The sequence below is a fragment of the Peromyscus leucopus genome, chromosome 14 (genome assembly GCF_004664715.2).
Source record: "Peromyscus leucopus breed LL Stock chromosome 14, UCI_PerLeu_2.1, whole genome shotgun sequence".
In the NCBI taxonomy this organism is placed as follows: Eukaryota; Metazoa; Chordata; class Mammalia; order Rodentia; family Cricetidae; genus Peromyscus; species Peromyscus leucopus.
Window position 1 is genome coordinate 70212299 of NC_051075.1, and position 18883 is coordinate 70231181.

Below are 18883 nucleotides of genomic sequence, written 5' to 3' on the forward strand. Positions count from 1 at the left end.
TCCACCTCATGAGGCCTGGTGCTCTCTCTGTAAACCACATAGCATAGCCTTCCTGGAGGAGTCTCGGGGGAGGGACCCCAGGAGGCCATGCATGGGACATGGGAGCCTGAGGCTTTGGTACATGATAGGACCAAAGCCCAAGCTATTGGCTGGCACTTCACAGGCTTCCTACAGCTCTCTTTGGGACAGCTGAGGTCCCAAGTAACAGCTAAGGGCCCCGTAGAAGACACTCCCATGTCTGGTTAGGTGCCTGCTCTCTGGTCCTCACTACCCACAGAATATTATGTGTGCTGAAAGCCAAACGCAGGACATCTATCTGCCTTTGGTCCTTACCTATAAAATGGAGGCACCACCAACACTTACTGGGTGTGGAGATGGATACAGGGCTCAAGGGAAGTGCCTCACTCAGCACCCAGGCACTCAATAGGTGCCAGCTCTTATGATGGATTATCTATCCACCGACACTGGGCCTGGCCAGGACAGCCGGTGCATACCTTTGAGCTAGTGCAGAGCCAGTCAGGAGGCTTTTTTGCTTACATAAACATGACAGAGGTGTGCACTCCCTCTCCGACCTTCTGGCCTTTGCCCATGCTGTTCCAGAAGCTTGGCCAGCTGGTAAATCCCTTCCTGTTGGGGTTCTGCTCAGGTATCCCTCCAAGAGGCACCCCCTCCATACATTCCCACCCCATCTCTTGCCAAGCCCTACATGCTTGTGGTCTGAGTATGTGCTCAAGCTTGGTGTTGCCCACAAACATGAATCACATCTTTTCATCCTGAGGCTGTAAGTGTCCCTCAGCATGCTGACCTGGAGAAGGACACATAGGAACTATTGAGTGATCCCATGTGTAAATGCAAGATCAAATAGCATGCCCCCATGCATCTTGGAGGGGTATCACCCCTGCAAAGTGGACCCCTCAGAACTATGCATTCCTGGGAGCAGTCTGCAAGCTGCCCACCTGACTTCTGGGCCTCCTGGTCCATGAGAAGCCTAACCTAGAGACTTACCCTTGTAAAGCGGAGTCTCCCTGGATTTGTTAGAGATGTCAGGCTCTGCCCCTGCCTGGAGCAGTGACTGGAGGCAGTCCAGGTGTTCCCTGCATGTGGCCAGATAGAGTGCTGTCTCCTCCTGCAGTGTGCGCTGGTCAATGGCCCCTGGGTAGGCTGGGGAAGAGCAGGAAATCTGTGAAGAAGGAAGGTAGCCACACTACCCACACACATTCTGGCTTCCTCACGATTCTGAGCAAGGGTGTGGAACTGCTTCTTCTGAAACCTATCAAGCCCAGATGGCCTTCATCTTGCCCCTCATGGCCCTGCTTGGGTTCCTAGCTGTAGAAATGCAACTAGATGCCACCTTCTCTGGGAAGCCTTCCGAGATTGAGTCAGTTTTTCCTTTGCCCTCTTAGTCACTGCTAGATGTCCATGTCTCATGTAACTTTCTCCTTGTGTGTCTGGCGGGAGTTGGGACCATTCAACAACCAAAGGCAACACCTGCCTGTTGGTATTATTAATTCTAATCTGTCCTAACAGGAAGATGGGATTTGGAGATGAGGTGGAACTGGCCCAGAGTCCCACAGTTGGTGGGGACAGCCTTGGCAGCACACAGGCACAGTTGTGGTTCCTTTCACACCAAATCATCCCCTGGAACATTCTGGAACAAGCTGGCAGTGGCTGTCTCGGAACTCAGATTTCCCTCTTCCTTTTCTAGGAATTAGGTTTTCCTGTCTGAAAGTCATGGAGAGACCGCAGCAGGGGCAGAGGCAGGGGCACCCTCTTCCAACTCAGTGATTTTAAACTATGTATGGGGGGCCATTACATGGCCTGCCCGCCCCCACCAAGGGAGAGCCCTGTGCCCCTGCTGGCCCTTCAGTGATGGCCACTCACCTTGCTGCAGGACCTTCAGACAGCCCAGCTGGCCATAGTAAGCAGCCTCGTGTAGCGGCAGCCAGCCTTCCGTGTTGGGCTCGGCAAGATTCTTCCCATCCTGGATCATAGCCTTCAAGGCTTCTGCATCCCCTTCCTTGATGGCCTTCAGTACTGGATCCATAGCCCTGTAGGAACAAGTGGTAGCCTATGTCCTGAGGGCAAAAAGGACCTGCTGGAGGGCAGGAGCCAGTGCCTGCTCTGGGGTCCTTCCTCCTTGGGTATTCAGTTTGTTCTGAGACCAGTGCTTCTCCCCTCCAGCTCAGTGGATGGAAGAGAATTAGGGTGGGTCCTCTGCAGCCCTGCTGCTTTCTGTGGCTGAAGCTAATGTCACACCCAGACTATTTCTATCAAGGAGACTCGGGCACAGAGTGCTAACAATGGCTAATAACTGTGGAAGCATCTGTCGTCACTAGGGACCTTTCCCAAGGATGGCCCTCTGGTTTGTACCAAGCACAGCTACCTACAGGGCTGAATGATTGCAAGAGCTCCCAGAGGCATGGACCTGCCAAGGCCCCTCCCTTCACCGTCACCCCAGCCTTCCCATCTCCCCATCGAATTCATTATCCCTACTCCCAGCTGCCACAAAATGACAATACTTGAAGGATTAATGAACTAGAAGCCTTCACAGTTTAACACTTCTAAATGTCAAAAGCTTTCAAGGTTAGAGTGAGGAGCATCTTTGGCTCATTGAAGGCATTGTGTTCATTCTCCATTCACTAGAATCTCTTCCCTTACTGAATCAGTAGGTGCCATGGCTATTTAGGATCCTGGGATTGGGGCAATGATGGATTCAGGGGGAGTCTCTAGGACCAGCACCCAAACCCACCCAGCTGCTTCCTCCAGCATACGACACTTCTTCCTGTCACTCAGCCACTGGGTTATTAATAGCAGATACGGGTGAAGCCAGAGACTCAAGGACAAGGGACTGACCAGCTAGATCCTGGCGGTCCATCAACACCATCACAGCCACCTGCTTGAGTTCTACTCAGGAGCAACCGGATCAACCCCCATCAGTCTCAGGGAGGGCCCCATGGGGTATGTGGCCAGTGCTGAAGTGGAAGGGAGTGGGCTGGCTGGTCCTGTGGCCTTGGTAGGGGAGGTTCCCACCATGTAATGCTTGCTATCTGACCCACCAGCCAGAGTGGGTCTCTCCAGCTAGGGTTCACAGACTCTGCGGCCTTCAAGGTCATACACTCACAGCTTCCCCATGGAGCTCAGACCAAGTCCCCACCCCAAAGAGGGAGAGGTTTCCAGGCATGTTAAATTACCAAGGACTAGCTGCAAGCTGGACAGGGCCTTGGAAGGCCACTTGGTCCTCCCCAAGCCTGTCTTGCAGAAAAGGGAGACTGGGGGCAGGCCCTCCCTCCTTGGGCGGACATGCAGAGGTGGGCAGTTGTACTGAGATAGAACTGGGACTTCCTTTCATGTCAACCCCAAAGCCCCAAGGATAATGCGGTGCCTGCAGGGTTTGGGGAGCCTAGGAATGAGAACCGGCCAGCTGCCTCCTCCTCTCTGCTGCACAGAAATGGAATGCCAGCGAGGGGATCTTTTTTGCTTTTAGCTGCTTCTAGGGCTGCTCTGGAGTTCAGCACAAGCGGGAAAGTACCATCTCCCAAGTGTCCCATTAGCTCAGTGCTCCAGGCAGAACCCTCTCCTTTGGCTCTGATTCGTTCCGGGCTTTGGCACCTGGCACTTAAACGAAGTGTTGTGGGTGGGGATTTAGACGTGCACAGATGAACCCCTGGAGGTGGCGTGGGGAGCCAGAAGACAGGGGTAAACAGAAGTGGAAGCCAACCCTAGCTCCTTCCCCCAGTCCTTTGAGCATGCTAGGGCCCCACATTCAGAGTCCCATGGTGCTCCTCCAGCAGCAGGTCACAAACCTCTGGGGATATCTTAGGGGTCAGTCCCGAGCATAGCCCGAATGCCACTCCTGGCAGGCATCAGTCCTGTGTCCAGCTCAGTGGGAGCACTGGAATCTAGGGGGCATGGCCAGAAGGGGGCCTAGGGCTACAGATCTGTCCCTCTCCCTGCTGCCCCCATTGGAGTGTGAGCTTGATGGGGCCAGGTGGGGAGGAGGGGATCACTTACGCCATCTGGGAGGTCTTGAATAGGTTGCTGCTGTACTTCTGCATGACCCCTTGGAACAGGCCCAGGGGTGCGCGGGACGGTGTGCTCTCTGGAGGCGAGGAGGACCTGGAGGGGACAGAGCTGGAGTGAAAGAGAGAAAAGTACTCTGCATAGGAGAAGCGGGTCATGCTGGAGGCAGGGAGGAGGATGGAGAGTGAGCCGGGAGCGAGTCTGAGTGACAGAGAGAGACAGGGCTCTGAACCAAAGCAGATGGCCAGGTCCTCTCTGTGTGCTGGACACAGCTGCTGTGTCTCTGGATTATTTTTGGCCCTTGGAGGAAGCCCTTAGAGATTTAAATGACCATATAAGACAACAATGAGGTTAACCTCACCCCCGCCCCCACCGCCCCTCATCCCCAGCCAACCACAAGGGCGCAGATATGAAGCAAGGTGACATTCTTTACTGGGGAGGATGTGAGAAGTGGTCGGTGGCAGGAGTCAGGCTGAAAGGCCATGGGGGTCTCAGTGGGGCTGAACAAGAGATTCCTGGGCAAGCAAGGGAACAAGAGAGCCAGTCTGAGAAGCCAAGGCATGTGGGACCTCCACCTCACCTTGCTGGCTTCCCATAAGAGGTCTGTGTGCCCCATAGTCCTCTTGGGACCCAGCAGTCTAGAAGGCACACAAAAGAGTGTGTACAGAAGGTCAGACAGGGATTTAAACCCACGTGCTACTTGCTGTGTGACCTGAAGACAGGCTCATTTTCTCTGATTCACTTCTCCCACCTGTATAGTGGGACGAGAGCAGTCCCTGTCTCACTGTGAAATGCTTAGCTGTTTCGTTCTAGAGTACAGGGTCCCTCAAAGGCTCACATGTTAAATGCTTGTCTCCAATGCAGTCATGTTCAGTGCTGTGGCTTGGGGAAGTGATAGGATCAAGAGGGCTCTGTTCTCATCCTTGGATTTTGATCCACACTGACTGGTTTAAAATTGGGTGGTGTGACAGGTAGCTTTAATTGTCAACTTGACACAGCCTGGAATCGCCCAGGAAGAGACTCTCAATAAGACTGCCTAAATCGGGTTGGCCTCTGGCCATGTCTGTGGGTGTTGTCTTAATTAAGCCAAGTTGATATGTGAAGACCCAGTCCATTGTGGGTGGCACCATTACCTAGGCAAGAGCTCCTGAACTGTGTAAGAGTAGTGAAATCAAGATGAGCACAAGCAAGCACACATAGGCATTCGTTTCTCTCTGCTGTTAACCATGACTGTGATGTGACCACATGTCTCAAGGCTCCTGCCCCTGTGACTTCCCCACAGTGATGGACTAGAACCTGGGCTTGTAAGCTGGAGTGAACCCTTTTTCTCCTAAGCCGATTTGTCAGAATATTTTTACCATAGCAACAGAAGCTAAATGAGGACTGATGTCATCGTAGAGAGGTGGTGGAAATATAGGAGCTGAGATCCAGTTGACAGGAATGGTCCGTGGCCCTTGTTTTAGTTATTGCTATGGGGAAACACCATGACTGAAAAACAAGTTGGGGAGGAAAGGGTTTATTTGGCTTATACTTCCAGGTCATAGTCCATCATTAGAGGAAGTCAGGGCAGGAACTTTAACAGGACAGGAACCTGGAGGCAGGAGTTGACGCAGAGGCCATGGAGGAGAGCTGCTTACTGGCTTGCTCCTCATAGCTTGCTCAGCCTGCTTTCTTATAGAGCCATGACCACCAGCCCAGGGATGGCATCACTCACAATGGGCTGGGCCCTCCCCCCATCAATCACTAATTGAGAAAATGCCTGACAGCTGGATCTCATGGAGGCATTTCCTCAACGGAGGCTCCGTCCTCTCTGATGACTCCAGCTTGCGTCAAGTTGACACAGAAAACCAGTCAGTACAGCCCTTTGCTCTCTTTCATTGCTTCCTGGCTACTATGAGACAAGCGGCCTCCTAAGCCTTATGTTTCCACTCCCATGATACTCTGCTGTACCTCAGGCCTATCACAATAGGGCTGCCGGCCACGACTCAACCTCTGAAAGTCTGCATACATCCTTCCTCCTTTAAGCCATTTCTCTCAGGCTTTAGTCCCCAGGGAAGAAGAAAGTGAGCTAAGACAGACACCGGAGGGACTCCACTCAGGTCAGTGTTTCATTCTCCATCAGCCCTTCCGGGGGGTGATGGAGCTGCGACAGCCGCTCCGCTCTGGTCTTGTCTGGGGGTGCAAAGACAACAGACTTGGCCCCTTTTTATCTCCTAGTGGGTCAGCCTTGATGTCAAGCACCCCCCCCCAACTTGCTGTCTGGACACTGAGGCAGGGGACTGTCTGCAGAATTTGGGGCATCATTCTGTGGCTGGTACCCATGGGACACAGATACTGTAATGAAGACCTTGGGAAGGATCCTGACCTTATAGGGCAGGACAGGGCCTCCAACTCTGCGATCCCTCCCTCAGCAAAGCCAGGCTGTGGTGCAGAGGTGAGGGCCGGGAGAGAGAAGTGAAGAGGAGGCTAGGATCAAATCAGGCCAGAGGCCTGGCCACCTTCGTCTTCCTTGTCTCCACTCTCTTTCTCCAGTCCCAACTCATTAACCCTTCTCCACACATCTCCAAGCTGTGTAAGACACCCGTTGCATTCATTTAGAAACTTCCATTCTGCCGGGCAGCAGTGGCACATGCCTTTAATCTCAGCACTCGGGAGGCAGAGCCAGGTGGATCTCTGTGAGTTCGAGGCCAGCCTGGGCTACAGAGTGAGATCCAGGACAGGCACCAAAACTACACAGAGAAACCCTGTCCCAAAAAACAAACAAACAAAATTTCCATCCTGTATTATTAGATGGGCATTAATAGTGCTGCCTCTTACAGATGAGCAAGCTAAGAGTGGGACTACCCAGAGTCCCACACAGCAGGTGAGCAGAGCCGAGGGTCGGACAGCTCCTAAGCCCCTGCCATCCTGCAGAGCCTGGCTTCTTCTTGCCTCCCAACCCTCCCTTTGGCTCCATGACCTCCACACTGGTTTTGGTTTTGTGCCTTTCAATGTGTACAGACTTTTGCTGAACTTTGTGCCTCTGTTTCTTTACTTGTGAAGTGGGGCCGGGACCAAACGAGGGGTTCATCATTGCCTGTGTGGTTGAAGCAGCTCAGTCTGACACAGATCCAAGAGCCACCAGCCCGGATAAGGATGTCTCACCTGGCCTGTCTGTACAGGCCCCATGTTCCCCTCTCTCCTCCTGGCCCTGGGAGAGCAGCTTTGGCCAGGTTGTCTCTGTAGTCAGCAAGTCTGAGCTCTCCGTGAAACCCTGGGATGCCTGGTCCACGTGGCCTCTTGTCCTAGATATGTCCAAATGTTTTAGCAGGATGATGCACACTAGCAAAAACTGCCACATTCCCCTAAAATAAGGACCAGTCAATGTGGAGTGGTAACAGCAAGAAGGGAAGCCGAGGTGAGGAACCAAGGCTGATGCAGGGCAATGACATGGTCAGGGTCACGGGTCTCCGCCGTGCAGGACAAATTTCACAGAGCCCTTCCAAACAGCCTCCTGCCACCTCCCACGGCAGCAAGGGTGTGTCATTCCCATTCTGTCAGGTGAAGAAACAGACATGGCAGGTTCCGCAATGTGCCAGCCCTGGCTCTGTCCCAACCTGGTGTCGGGGACTGGGCTTGTATCACTAAGTCATGTATCATTATGGATCCTTAAATGCTCAGAGGCCACATGTGCGTGACAAGGCCACACACACCCACAGAGCTGCAGGAAGGGGTTGAGAGCAAGGCAGGAGAAGTCGCTCTAAGAGCACTGAAATTAGGGTGCATGACCTTGGTCTGGGGGTGAGCTGTGTGGCTGCTCACAGCGCCCAAGCTCTGAGTCTCAGGCTGGATGGGAAGCCAGCTTGACACGGAGGCTGGTTTGTGCTTTCAAAGCAAAGTAGAAAGACCCACTTCCCCTCTGCTGGCTGCGTGAGGGGAATTCCCAGCAGAGCCAACCACTGGGCTGAGTCATCTGGGTTGAGAGGAGCATGCTTCCGTGGGATGTGGCTACAGGTTATGAACTAGAAGAGGTTCAGGTAGGGCCTGTCTGCACCGCACCCCCCACCCCCACCCTGTCGGAACACACAGCAAGCACCACCACTGTGCCTGCCCTGCTGGGTTCCGGTTCACCTTCAGCCTTTGCCTTCTTCCGGCTGCAAGCTCAGGGAGGGCATGACCAGGTGCCAGGATGGACCCAGCACAGGCTGTGCACAGTAGGTGCGGTAGCCGGATTGGAATCATCTGCAGCTGTACACCCCCCCCCCCTCCCATGCCAAGCAAGTCTGGCTTTGTGTTTCCCTCCTTGGTCTCTTCTGAGAAGAGCAACCTCCAATAAAATGCAGGCATTTGAAGGCTTGGGAGACCCGCTCTAGTTGCACACTGCTGGTCCATCCATAGTAAGCGCAGGCTCTCTACTTCAGGGATATATGGACTCCACTTCCCCATTGGATGGGGAGCTGGGTATGCCTCTTGGGAGCTCCTGGGGGCCAGGCTTGGCAAATGACCTTCATGCGTGCTCAACTTTGTCCCTTTACCTGGCTGTGGGGAGATGGTTCTAAAAAGAGACCTTACGTTTTATTTGACCATCCTCCATAGTCATCTTTTCTAGGACCCCATACTCCATTTTGAAGACAATGACAAATTACATTCCCAAAGCATGCTCTTGGCTTTGAAGTGCTTATTTGCCTAAAAATATTCATTAGATGCCTACAGTAACAAAGGCACTGAGACACAGAAGTGGACAGTGTCTCCTCATCCCCGAGAAGTCATCAGGTGGCTGGGAACACTCTCAAGAGACTTTCCCAGCTCGACACGGAAGCTGGTCTGCGAAGTCGAGGCAGTCATAAGGTTGGGGCCCCAGGGACTCACCTAGGGGACAGGGGGAAGTGAATGCAAGCTGCAGGGTGTGGGGATGGCCCTAGCCTGCTACATGCATTTGTCTTTTGAAGACTGGGGGGGGGGGGGAGCCTGGGCTGGAGTGTGCAGTACAGTGCTTGCCTAGCAAGAGCCTGGGTTCCATCCCCGCACCAGAAGGATGAAAAAAAGAAGATGAGAAAAACGTATACCACAAGATGAGCAAGCTTTAACTATTGCCATTTTGAGAAGGGACAGTAACAAGTGGTCAGGGCAGGACTCACTGAGATGGGGATAACCAACCTGACGTGGTCGCACATCCAGTAAATTACACAGAAAACACTTGAACCTCCAACTTCTTCCATGGCCTCTTTTGTTCTTCTGTCCACCCATTCCCTTGTATATAAATGGCCATTTGGCATATGGCCATGACCAGGACTTTAGAGAGCAGATGAGGGATTTGAGAACCCCTGGAATTTCACAGGCTGCTGACAGAAGCAGGCAAATGAGGCCTCCACATGTAAAATCCAGGGCTATCCATGCAGGAACCACCAGGACAGAAAGTACATTCAGCCTGCTTGACCTGGAAGTGGTTAGGGCAGGACTCACTGAGAAAGAAAGAGCTAACCTAAGATCCGAAGGATGAAAGGAGTCCCTGGAGCCTGTGTGATGCCCTGGGTCTATTCATTGATATTGTCATACCCAGAGAGAGATGAGCAGGACTTGCAGGTCCTGTATGCCCTCTAACTTCTAATTCTGTTCATGAGTCTGCAGGGACCCTAGACCTCTGTGGGTGTGAGGGCAAGAGAGCAGAAGCAGCATTGACTTGCAGAATCAGCAGAGCCTACAGACTGCCTGGTCCTGCTGGGTACCTGTCTTGTCAGTTGTTAAAAGGGGCACAGAGACACAGCACAGCTCTAAGTGTGTTTCTCTCTCTCTCTCTCTCTCTCAGGGGTGTTGCTGGCAGGAGCCTGCCCCATGAGACTGATCAAGGTGCTGTCATGGGACAGATCCAGATGAAGACTGCCTGACCTTGGACAAACAGTTTCACTTCAGATGGGACCCACCAGGCTGGACAGATGTAAATGTCCCAGTGTGTTTCTCCCTCCTTATCTCACAGAAGGGGACAGTTCTAAAGCTCAAGGTCCTGAGTTCTAAGGACCCCCAACACACACACCAGGAGGGGTTTCTGAGCTGGGGAGGACACTGTAGGCACACAGAGATGTATGGTTCCTGTAGCAGTTCCTTCTCTGTCTCTATCTGGTCCTCTCCTGAGAAAGAGGAACCTGTGTTTGACTTCAGCTCAACCAGCCAAAAGAGGAAGTGGATGAGCCAGGTCCCTGCACAGGGTTTCTGAGGCCCCAGTGGGATGTGGTCAGGGCCAGCTTAGGAGCCTGAAGGTCTTGTCCTCCTCGCTACTGCCCAAGGAGCCTGCCTGACATCCTTGTGGAAGGGACTCCTCAGGTACCATAGGGTACCCTGGCTTTGGCACAGCCAGTTAGATGCAGGTGAACTAACATTAGCAAAGAGCAATGTGACTTGATGTAAACACAGATTGTTGTCACCCTGGGACAGGGCTGGCATGCCTCATCTCTCACTATGAGTCATGTCTGCTGTGGCTCACATTAGCAAGATCTATACATTAAAGTTGTTAGAAAAGGGAGCAGAACTTCTGAGGGAGTGGGGGACTTTTCCAAGGTCAAAGTCTCCTAGGGGTCACTGATTGCTAGAGACACTGAGATTTGAGAACCATGGTGCTCAGTCACACAGACACCATCTGCTACAGGAATTACTTTCCCTGTGCACCTTACCTCCAACACACATAACTTTGGCTGGGAGTTGGTGGGGCAGCAAAAGCATGCCCACAATTTATACATTTCTTTCCTAAAAGCGCTTGAGGAGTAAATGCCCAGTACCTTTCTGACTGCCCCTGCAAAGAAAGTGTCCCCTAGATCAGTAACTGGCCAGTCTGGTAGCCGCTGGCCACACGTAGCTAAGGAGCACTTGGAATGTGACGGCTGTGAATGAGAAATACATATGATTTTAAAAGCTTGACAAGAGACGACTAAGCATTACTTATTTTATGTGTGTGTATGTGTGGGCACATGTGTGCCGAGGTACCCATGTGGAGGTCAGAGGACAAGTTCTTGGTTCTTCCCTTTCACCACACATAGGTACTGAGGACCGAGCTCAGGTCATCAGGCTTGGAAGCAAGCACCTATACCCACTGAGGCATCTCACCAGCCCTTCATGCATAATTTTTATATTGGTGACTAGTAGAAATGATGATACAGAGTGGGATCAGGATCTGTCCCTGGCGTTTGAACTGGCTTTTGGGAACCTATTCCCCATGCTGGGTTGCCTCGCCCAGCTTTGATGCAGGGGAGCTTGGTCTTGCCTCAGCTTGGTAGCTATGTTTTGTTCAAGCCCATGGGAGACCTGCCCCTTTCTGAATGGAGACAGAGAAGTAGATGTGGAGGGGGAGGTAGATGGGAGGCCGGGAGGGGGCAGGGAATGGGAGGAGAGGAGGGAGGGGAAACTGGTCGGTATATAAAATAAATGAAAACATTTAATTAATAAAATATATATAAATTGTGGATCATGGTTGTGAATGCCTGGATTCTCAGCAATGGGAGACCAAGGCAAGTAGACTGAGAGTATGAGGCTAGCCTGGGCTACACAAGTAAGTTCCAGATCAGCTTGAGCTTATGTAATTTGACAGTGTCACAAAAATAAATTTTTGTAAAATGATGTAAATTTTCACTTGTTTCTCCTGCTATTTGTGTGGTACTGTGGACTGTGTCTGTGGCTTTTCATGTGACCTCAGGTCATAATGTTAGAAAGGGCAGCAGCTGGGAAGATGAGGTGCCAGAGAGAGGCAGGGAGAATGGGGCAGGATGAGGGTGCCAGGCAGATAGATGCTTTTTGTTTTGCAGGTGTTTTCAGTTGACACTGGCCTGGGGGAGCTTAGCCGCACTCTGCATTCAGGCATAAATCAATAGGGCAAGGCCAGGTCTGGGCTTTGGAGCTAGCTAATTCCAAGTTCCTGGCCTTGTGACCCTGGACCAGTTAGTCAGCCTTAGGCTTTGGTTTTCCCAACATAGAGACCACTTACAGAGTCCTTAGAGGATTTTCAAAATAGTAGCATATAGAATCAACCCCAAGAAAGCATCGGTTTCACACTCATAGAGTCAGTCAACTTCAGATCAAAAATATTTGAAAAACCTGTCTGTTCTGAACTGTGCAGACTGATTGCTTGTCATTATCCTCAGATAATATATAAGTTAGTTACACAGCATTTGTATTTGTTATTAAAAGTGACCTAATGATGACTTAAAATATACAGTTGGGGTATGCATGAGTTATATGCAAATACAATTTTTTTATGTGAGATACTTGGGGCACGAGCATCTTAGATCCCACCCCACTGAGACACCAAAGAGTGACTTTAAATGACAAATGCAGTCCATTAAGGGGTCAGAGATCAGGATATTTTGTTTCAGTATGAACATCCCGGGGCATCTGAAGCTTGGGGGATGCCCAGAGGTCCATTTTCCCTTCATCAGCCTTGCCTCACTTACCCGGTCCATGGGTGGAAATGGCCTGGCTGGTGGTTGGTCTGAGAGGACACAGTAGTATCAGCAGGGGTTGGGCCCCGAGTCTTGTCTGCCAGGCTCTGCTCGATGGCCATCTGGACCAGCTCCTCCTCACTCAGGCTGCTATACAAGCTGTATTCCTCATGCCCGATGGCACGCTGTCTGCCCCGAGTGGTGATCTCAGTCGCCATCTTGGCCACTTCTCCTCCGAGACGCAGCAGTAGCAAGCACACAGCAGAGGACAAATCCCTGTGAGAAAACCAAAACCACCCCAGTCACTGAGTGTTCCACGAGACAGGCGTGGTTACCCACAGGGAAGGCTGTGCAATCGCACGTCTTTGAACATGTATGTGTTGGCCTGCATGCTAGTATGTACACCTGAGTGTGGGTGCTCATGGAGGCCAGAAGCAGCTCTCAGATCTCCTGCAGCTAGAGTTGCAGGTGGCTGTGCACCTCTTGACATGGGTGTCAGGAACCAAACTGGATCCTCTGCATGAGTAGCAAGTGTGCTTAACTGCTGAGCCATCTCTCCAGCCCACACTTTTAAAAAAAAAGTTCATTTGGTCATGGAATCTGTCTAAACATCAATCCATCTACACAGCCTATTCCTCATCTATTCACCAATCCACCTAGCCTTCAAACCATCATCCATTTACTCATCCTCTCATGCATCTGTCTACTTTCCTACAGCTACCCATTCTCCCATTCATCCTCCTATCTGCCCACATGTCCAAAATCCAAGTATCCTACCCATACATCCATCTTTGTATCCATTGACCAGCACATGCACCCAACCACTACCCCCTCAACTCTCTCATCCACCATTATTTGCCAGCCTAACTGACCTTCTAATTATCCATCTATCCATCTGTCCAACCTTCCACCCACCTGTCCATCATCCATCCTTCTATCCATTCACTCCCTCGGCCACATTTCCCCCCTCCTCCTACCCATTCTCTTTTAAACCTATCTATGCAGATATCTACCCACTCCCCATTTCCATTCCGGGAAACCTACCTATACAGGTATGACTGCATACATTAACTAAGAGATTATTTCTTGTGCAACTACTCTGGGTCAGGCACCCCTCTGGGGACACAAAGATCTCAACATCCTTAATCTTGCCTCATGACCCCACACAGTGTCATGTGCATTCTTCCCATCCAGTCACAGCTGTGTCCCACACTGGCACATCAAGACTGCTCTTCGCTGTGGGAGGGCTGAGAATGCTGTGGATGAGTCAGACATGGGCTCATGCTTGGGATGGCATGATCTAGTTAAAACCAGCCATCACAACAGTCTCATTACAGGGATTCTCTTCTAAAAGATACAAATGCCTCAAAGAGAACAGAGCAGGCTGAGCAATAAAATCAAATCAGCCCAACCTGTGATATTTACTGGCTTGCAGCAGCGTGACCACAGGTCAATGGTTCTCAGCCCTGGCTGAGCATTCAAGTCATATGAGGTCTTTAAAAAAACATGCTCCCCCCCCCCCCTCGCAAGTGCCAATGTTCTATTCTGGCAAATATATGCGCCCCCTCCCCCAGAGACAGATGTCCTTCTCCTTCCCCTTGGATATTGGGCCCAAGCCTTTGAGACTTGCTCTGCCAAGTGGAAGCTGGTGGGCACAACACACTGGGCATATGAGAGATCCCTTCTGTCGTGCCCAGTGGAAAGAGGAATTTCCCACGAGACCTGCCTCCTTGCAATCTGAGTCCCGGAACACATCAGACTCCTGAGGGTAGGCATGCTCCACCTAGCAGGGGTCACTGTCCAGTTGATGGAAGCCCCCTTCAGCCCATGGGAGGCCAACACCACTCCCATGCCGCACTATCCTCAGTGAGTAGGAACCTCCATGTCCCAGTCCCCAGCCCCAGCCTGCAGCTCAGCGTCTTTCCCACCTGCCGGTATGGACCTTGGGTACCACTGCTCCATCAAAGGACTGCTTTGCTGTGTGGCATTCTTGTGGCTCCAGCTAACTGGTACCCAGGAGACCAGTCCAACCCTTCTCAGAGAGGACATCCAAATGGCCCACAGCCAAAACACCAAGAGGCATTCACTTCACATTCACTTAAGGTTGAGGGGTTCGGACTCAAATCTAAAGCAACACAACTTCCCCTGCCCCACACAGCTCAAATGAAAATGGTGGAAAATGCAAATGCCAGGGAATGTGTGTGTGGAGATCACCACAGAGACTACGGGGTCACCAGGGATAGTATAGGGTCCTTGCCTCCCCAGCACCAGAAGTGGAAAATGACAAACCACTTTGGAAAGCCAATGGCGTATGCTAAGGCTGACCGTCCAAACATCCTAGCGATCTTCTTCCAGCTACATTCCAAAGAACTAGGGGACGTATAGAGATAAGTGAGGTCTAGAGTATTCAAGGCAACATCATTCATCTAAACCCAACTGAAGCAGATCCACGATGCCCACCAAAATAAATGCACTCACACGGGGTGGTGGCATCACGGAGAATGTGCACCCATGAAAGCACGCGGCCTTGCACGAGGATGGGTCAAAACAATACTGAGCCAAATGAGCAGGATGGCCAGAACTTATACACATGGTTCACATGTGTGGAAGCCACGTTTATCTACATGATCGTGCTTATATTAGAGGCTGAGTTCTCTTCGGGAAGCTGTAGTCTGCTGGAGCCTGTGGGGACCACAGTGGAGGCAGGTTCCTCCAGTGTCCACTGCTGAGTATTTTCACGGCACAGTGAGTCCCTGTAAGGGTTCCTGGAAGCATTCACATGTGGCTTGTGTGCACATATGCACATATTTCTACATGCACATACTACATTGTGCTGTGACCTAATGACTCAATAAATACAGAAAATACCAATCAGAAAGTACCATGCCAGGGCCCTACATCAATCCCTTGCCCTCAGAGTCCTGGGAGTGTGGTCCAGGTACCCACCTGTCAATTGTATTTGAAGATGAGCCCAGGCAGATAGGAGCCACTGGCCAGGAAACACAGACAGGGGATGGGCCAGTACTTGGGGGAGGGGGGACACATGCATGCATACATGCATGCACTTAGCATGGACTCACATGATGAGGCCCTTCAACGCAGCTCTGGTTTAAACCCTGTAACAGTCCCTACTCGATCTATGGCTTGAGTCCTGGAGGAAGACCAGAGTGCCAAGAACTACTGGAAAGCCACCTAGGATAGGAACATCCATTTCCCAGAGACAATGGGTCCATGAGCCCTTACTGGCCAGGCCTGGGACATGCAGCGGTGGTTCAGAGCTGGTCAGCCCACATGCAGGTTTGACCCAGGGAAGCTAGGCCTCCCTTGAGGTCCCTCCTGCCCTCTGAGGTGCCTGCCCTACATGTTGATTCCCTGGGTCCCCTCCCAGGTGGCCCCTGTAAAGTAGTGGGGAGTAGCTGTTTGGAGGACTTGAATTCGCAGATAACAGTGCTTTCCCAACTGGGCCTCAGTTTCCAGTCTGTGAACTGGGCCAAGTGTGGATCCCAGGTGGACTGTGGTGAGGGTTAAAACAGCGCTGAAAGATGAGCCTCCTCTCCCGCTTTCCTTGAGCCTCCTATGTGTGATTGTGTGTGATGTTGGGGGCCTCAGTGGGAGGAGATCATGCCCGGGGTGTCCTATGAAGAAACAGGGCATGTCTAGAAGGCAGCCATCCTCTGGTACCCAGCCCCTCTGGCAAGGGGCCTGGGGTTAAGTATGAGGGGAGATGTGTTGTGTTCACAGAAGAGCTGAGGAGGCCGCATCTGAATTGCTTGCAATGACCTTTCCAGCCTATAGCATCCATAAAACATTGTTTCATATTCCTGTTCAAACTCCAGCACCTAACTGAAGGTCAGGCACACAATAGGTATTTAATAAGTGCAGGAGAATAAACAGTAGAATCAGCATAAGTTTTAATTCCCTGGAAGGCCAGCTGGTTGCTGGGCTGGGGACCCCCTTGCCACCTACTCTAGCCTTGCCCTGCCATCTGCTGGCTGTGTCTGGGATTGCAGTCTGCTCACTAGCAGGCCTCATCCTGACAGTGAGCAGGCCTTGGCCTGTTGCAAGATGCATGATTTATTGCAAATGTACAGAACATCATCTGACATACATCCAGGGCCTGGAAAAATCTGAATATGATTTGCAGCTCCCTGGAGGCAGCCTTTACCTGCTCGTGTCCATTCAAGACCTGCCCTGGCTGACAGTTTTCAGAAGGGCCATCTGACGGTTTTACCTTCTTCTGGACTCTCCTCCATTTAAAAGGAGGGTGGGCCAAAGTGAAAGGATCCCCAAACCTGTCTTCTCCTCTCGTGAAAAGGGTGGCTGTCAGCTCCTAAGCTGAGCAGTGTGGCATGGTGAGATCTGGTCAGAGCTGGGGTGGGTGGACTCCATGTCCTCCCTCATCCATCCTGATGCAGAGCTGGTGTCCATTCCTCCCAAATGCCCCAGCCCTTCCACCATCTAGTTGTTCTAGACCTTGGGGGACCACCTGCCTGGCCTGCCCTCCCCCCCACTCCCAGCTTCACTCTGTACAAGGTGACCATCTGCACAGGACAACGGCGACTCTGAGGAAATTCTTCAGCTCCATAATTATACAGGGCACACGGCAAGCACAGTGTGCGGTTTTCATTTGGGGGGGTCACATATCCACTGGGGCATGAGTGTGGAGGGCAGGCTGCTGCACCGTGCTCCTGAGCAAGGCCATGGCTCTGAGCCGGGTGTCACCTCAGAGCTGTACTGCCAACCCAAGAGAAGGCTCTCTTGCCACCAGTGTGCGCCCTCGGGTTTGTTGCTGATTAAACATCTCGACTGACATCGAGAGTCAATGGTAGGGGTGTTGTTTTTCTGGCTGACAATGGGGAAACTGAGCAACACCCAGAGAGATGCAGTGATAAGGGCGGGATTAGAAGGCTGCACCTGACTTTACACCAGACTTCTGTCTCACATAGCGAAGGGCAGCCTCCAACTGCTTTTCTTTTGACTTTTTGCACTTGCACACACACACACACATGTGTATGCATGTGTGTTCACGTGTGTGGGTACAGGGGAGACGAAAGTGTGTGAATGTGTGCATGTAAGCCTGAGGGTGACATTGGGTGTCTCTATTATTTTTTGAAACAGGGTCTCTCAATGAACTCAGAACTAACCAGCTTGCCCCAGAGATCCCTGCCTCTGCCTCCTATGTGCTGAGATTACAGGCAGCTGCCATCCCAACTCCAGTCCTCATGGTTGTGAAGCAAGTGCTTTTCTTACCAAGTCATCTCCCTAGCCAGCACCCCTCCTGATGCTCTTTAAGGTTTTAGGAGAGGCTGGAGGTAAGAATAAAGACTTTGTGTTTTAAAAAGCTTGTCTATATGTATATACTATTATATGTGCATATATAATGAATTGATACTCACAATTGTGTTTGTAGTTGAATCATACAAACCCTTCATGTAATAGATACTATATTATATACATATATGTATGTATATATGTGCAATCAGCTCTCTGAATCTGTGGATTCTACATCTATGAATTCAACTAACGAAAGTTTAAAATATCCAGAAAAATGTTCAAGTAATGGCGAACACCTGTAGACATTGTTCCTTGAATGTGTATAGACATCACTTCTGTCATTGTCCCCTAAACAATACTGTGTAACAACTGCCTATGTAGGGGCCCGTGGATAATCCAGTGATGGTTTCAATGAGGATAAGAGAATGTGTGCACGCTCTATACAAATACTACACGTCTTCCCTAGGGGTCTTAAGCAACTTGGATTTTGCTATCTACAGGTTCCAGGAATGCATCCCAGCAGATGCCTAAGAACAACTCTGTATGTACCATTGACACATACATAGTACCTGTCAATGTGTTGTGAGAGTTTCAGGGTCTCCCAAATGGTTCAAGACCCTTAGCCTCGGGTGATCTTGAAAACGGGCTGCTTGGACTAGCCTGGGACTGAGGAGGAAGTGGGGAGCTACTGGGCTGTTCCTTGTCCCCTCCCACCCCCGGTATGCAGTTTTATTCTTCGCAATGTTCCTTCTACCATCAAACTCCTCGTTCTCCAGCAGGGCTCATGGGAGACCTGGAGGTCTGCTCTCCCTGCCTGGTCCTCATGCTCTGAAATCTGAACAGTAAAACCCACACTCGTGGTTGTGGACCCTGAAATGTGGCCAACCACTGTCCTGAGCAGAATCCTTTGACCTCAGTGCCTGTGCTGGTGAGTTTGTGTCAACTTGACACAAAGTGGGGACACCTGGGAAGAGGGACTCTGCCTCCATCAGATTGGCCTGTGGACATTTAATTGATGAAGGCAGGCTTAGCCCACCATAGGCAGTGCCACCCCTGGGCAAGGGGGTCTAGGCTGTGTAAGTGGGCAAGCTGAGCAGGCCAGGGCAGAGGAGCCGATAATCAGTATAATCAGTTGGTTTGGTGTAAGTCAAACCAACCCTCCCAGCAGAACACCCAAGATGCTTTCA

The 18883-nt window shown here is 51.3% G+C and overlaps 1 protein-coding gene across 1 annotated transcript in view; it reads right to left on the reverse strand.

Moving 5' to 3' along the window:
* The window catches only part of Asb2 (ankyrin repeat and SOCS box containing 2), a 36718-nt gene that overhangs the window by 14070 nt on the left and 3765 nt on the right, over positions 1 to 18883 (reverse strand). The window contains exons 2-5 of the mRNA XM_028888246.1: positions 12435 to 12698; positions 4012 to 4116; positions 1882 to 2048; positions 1006 to 1161 (exon numbers count right to left, since the gene is read on the reverse strand). Of these exons, the coding sequence (XP_028744079.1) occupies positions 1006 to 1161; positions 1882 to 2048; positions 4012 to 4116; positions 12435 to 12640 (634 nt within the window). The 5' untranslated portion in view covers positions 12641 to 12698. The remainder of the gene's footprint in view (positions 1 to 1005; positions 1162 to 1881; positions 2049 to 4011; positions 4117 to 12434; positions 12699 to 18883) is intronic.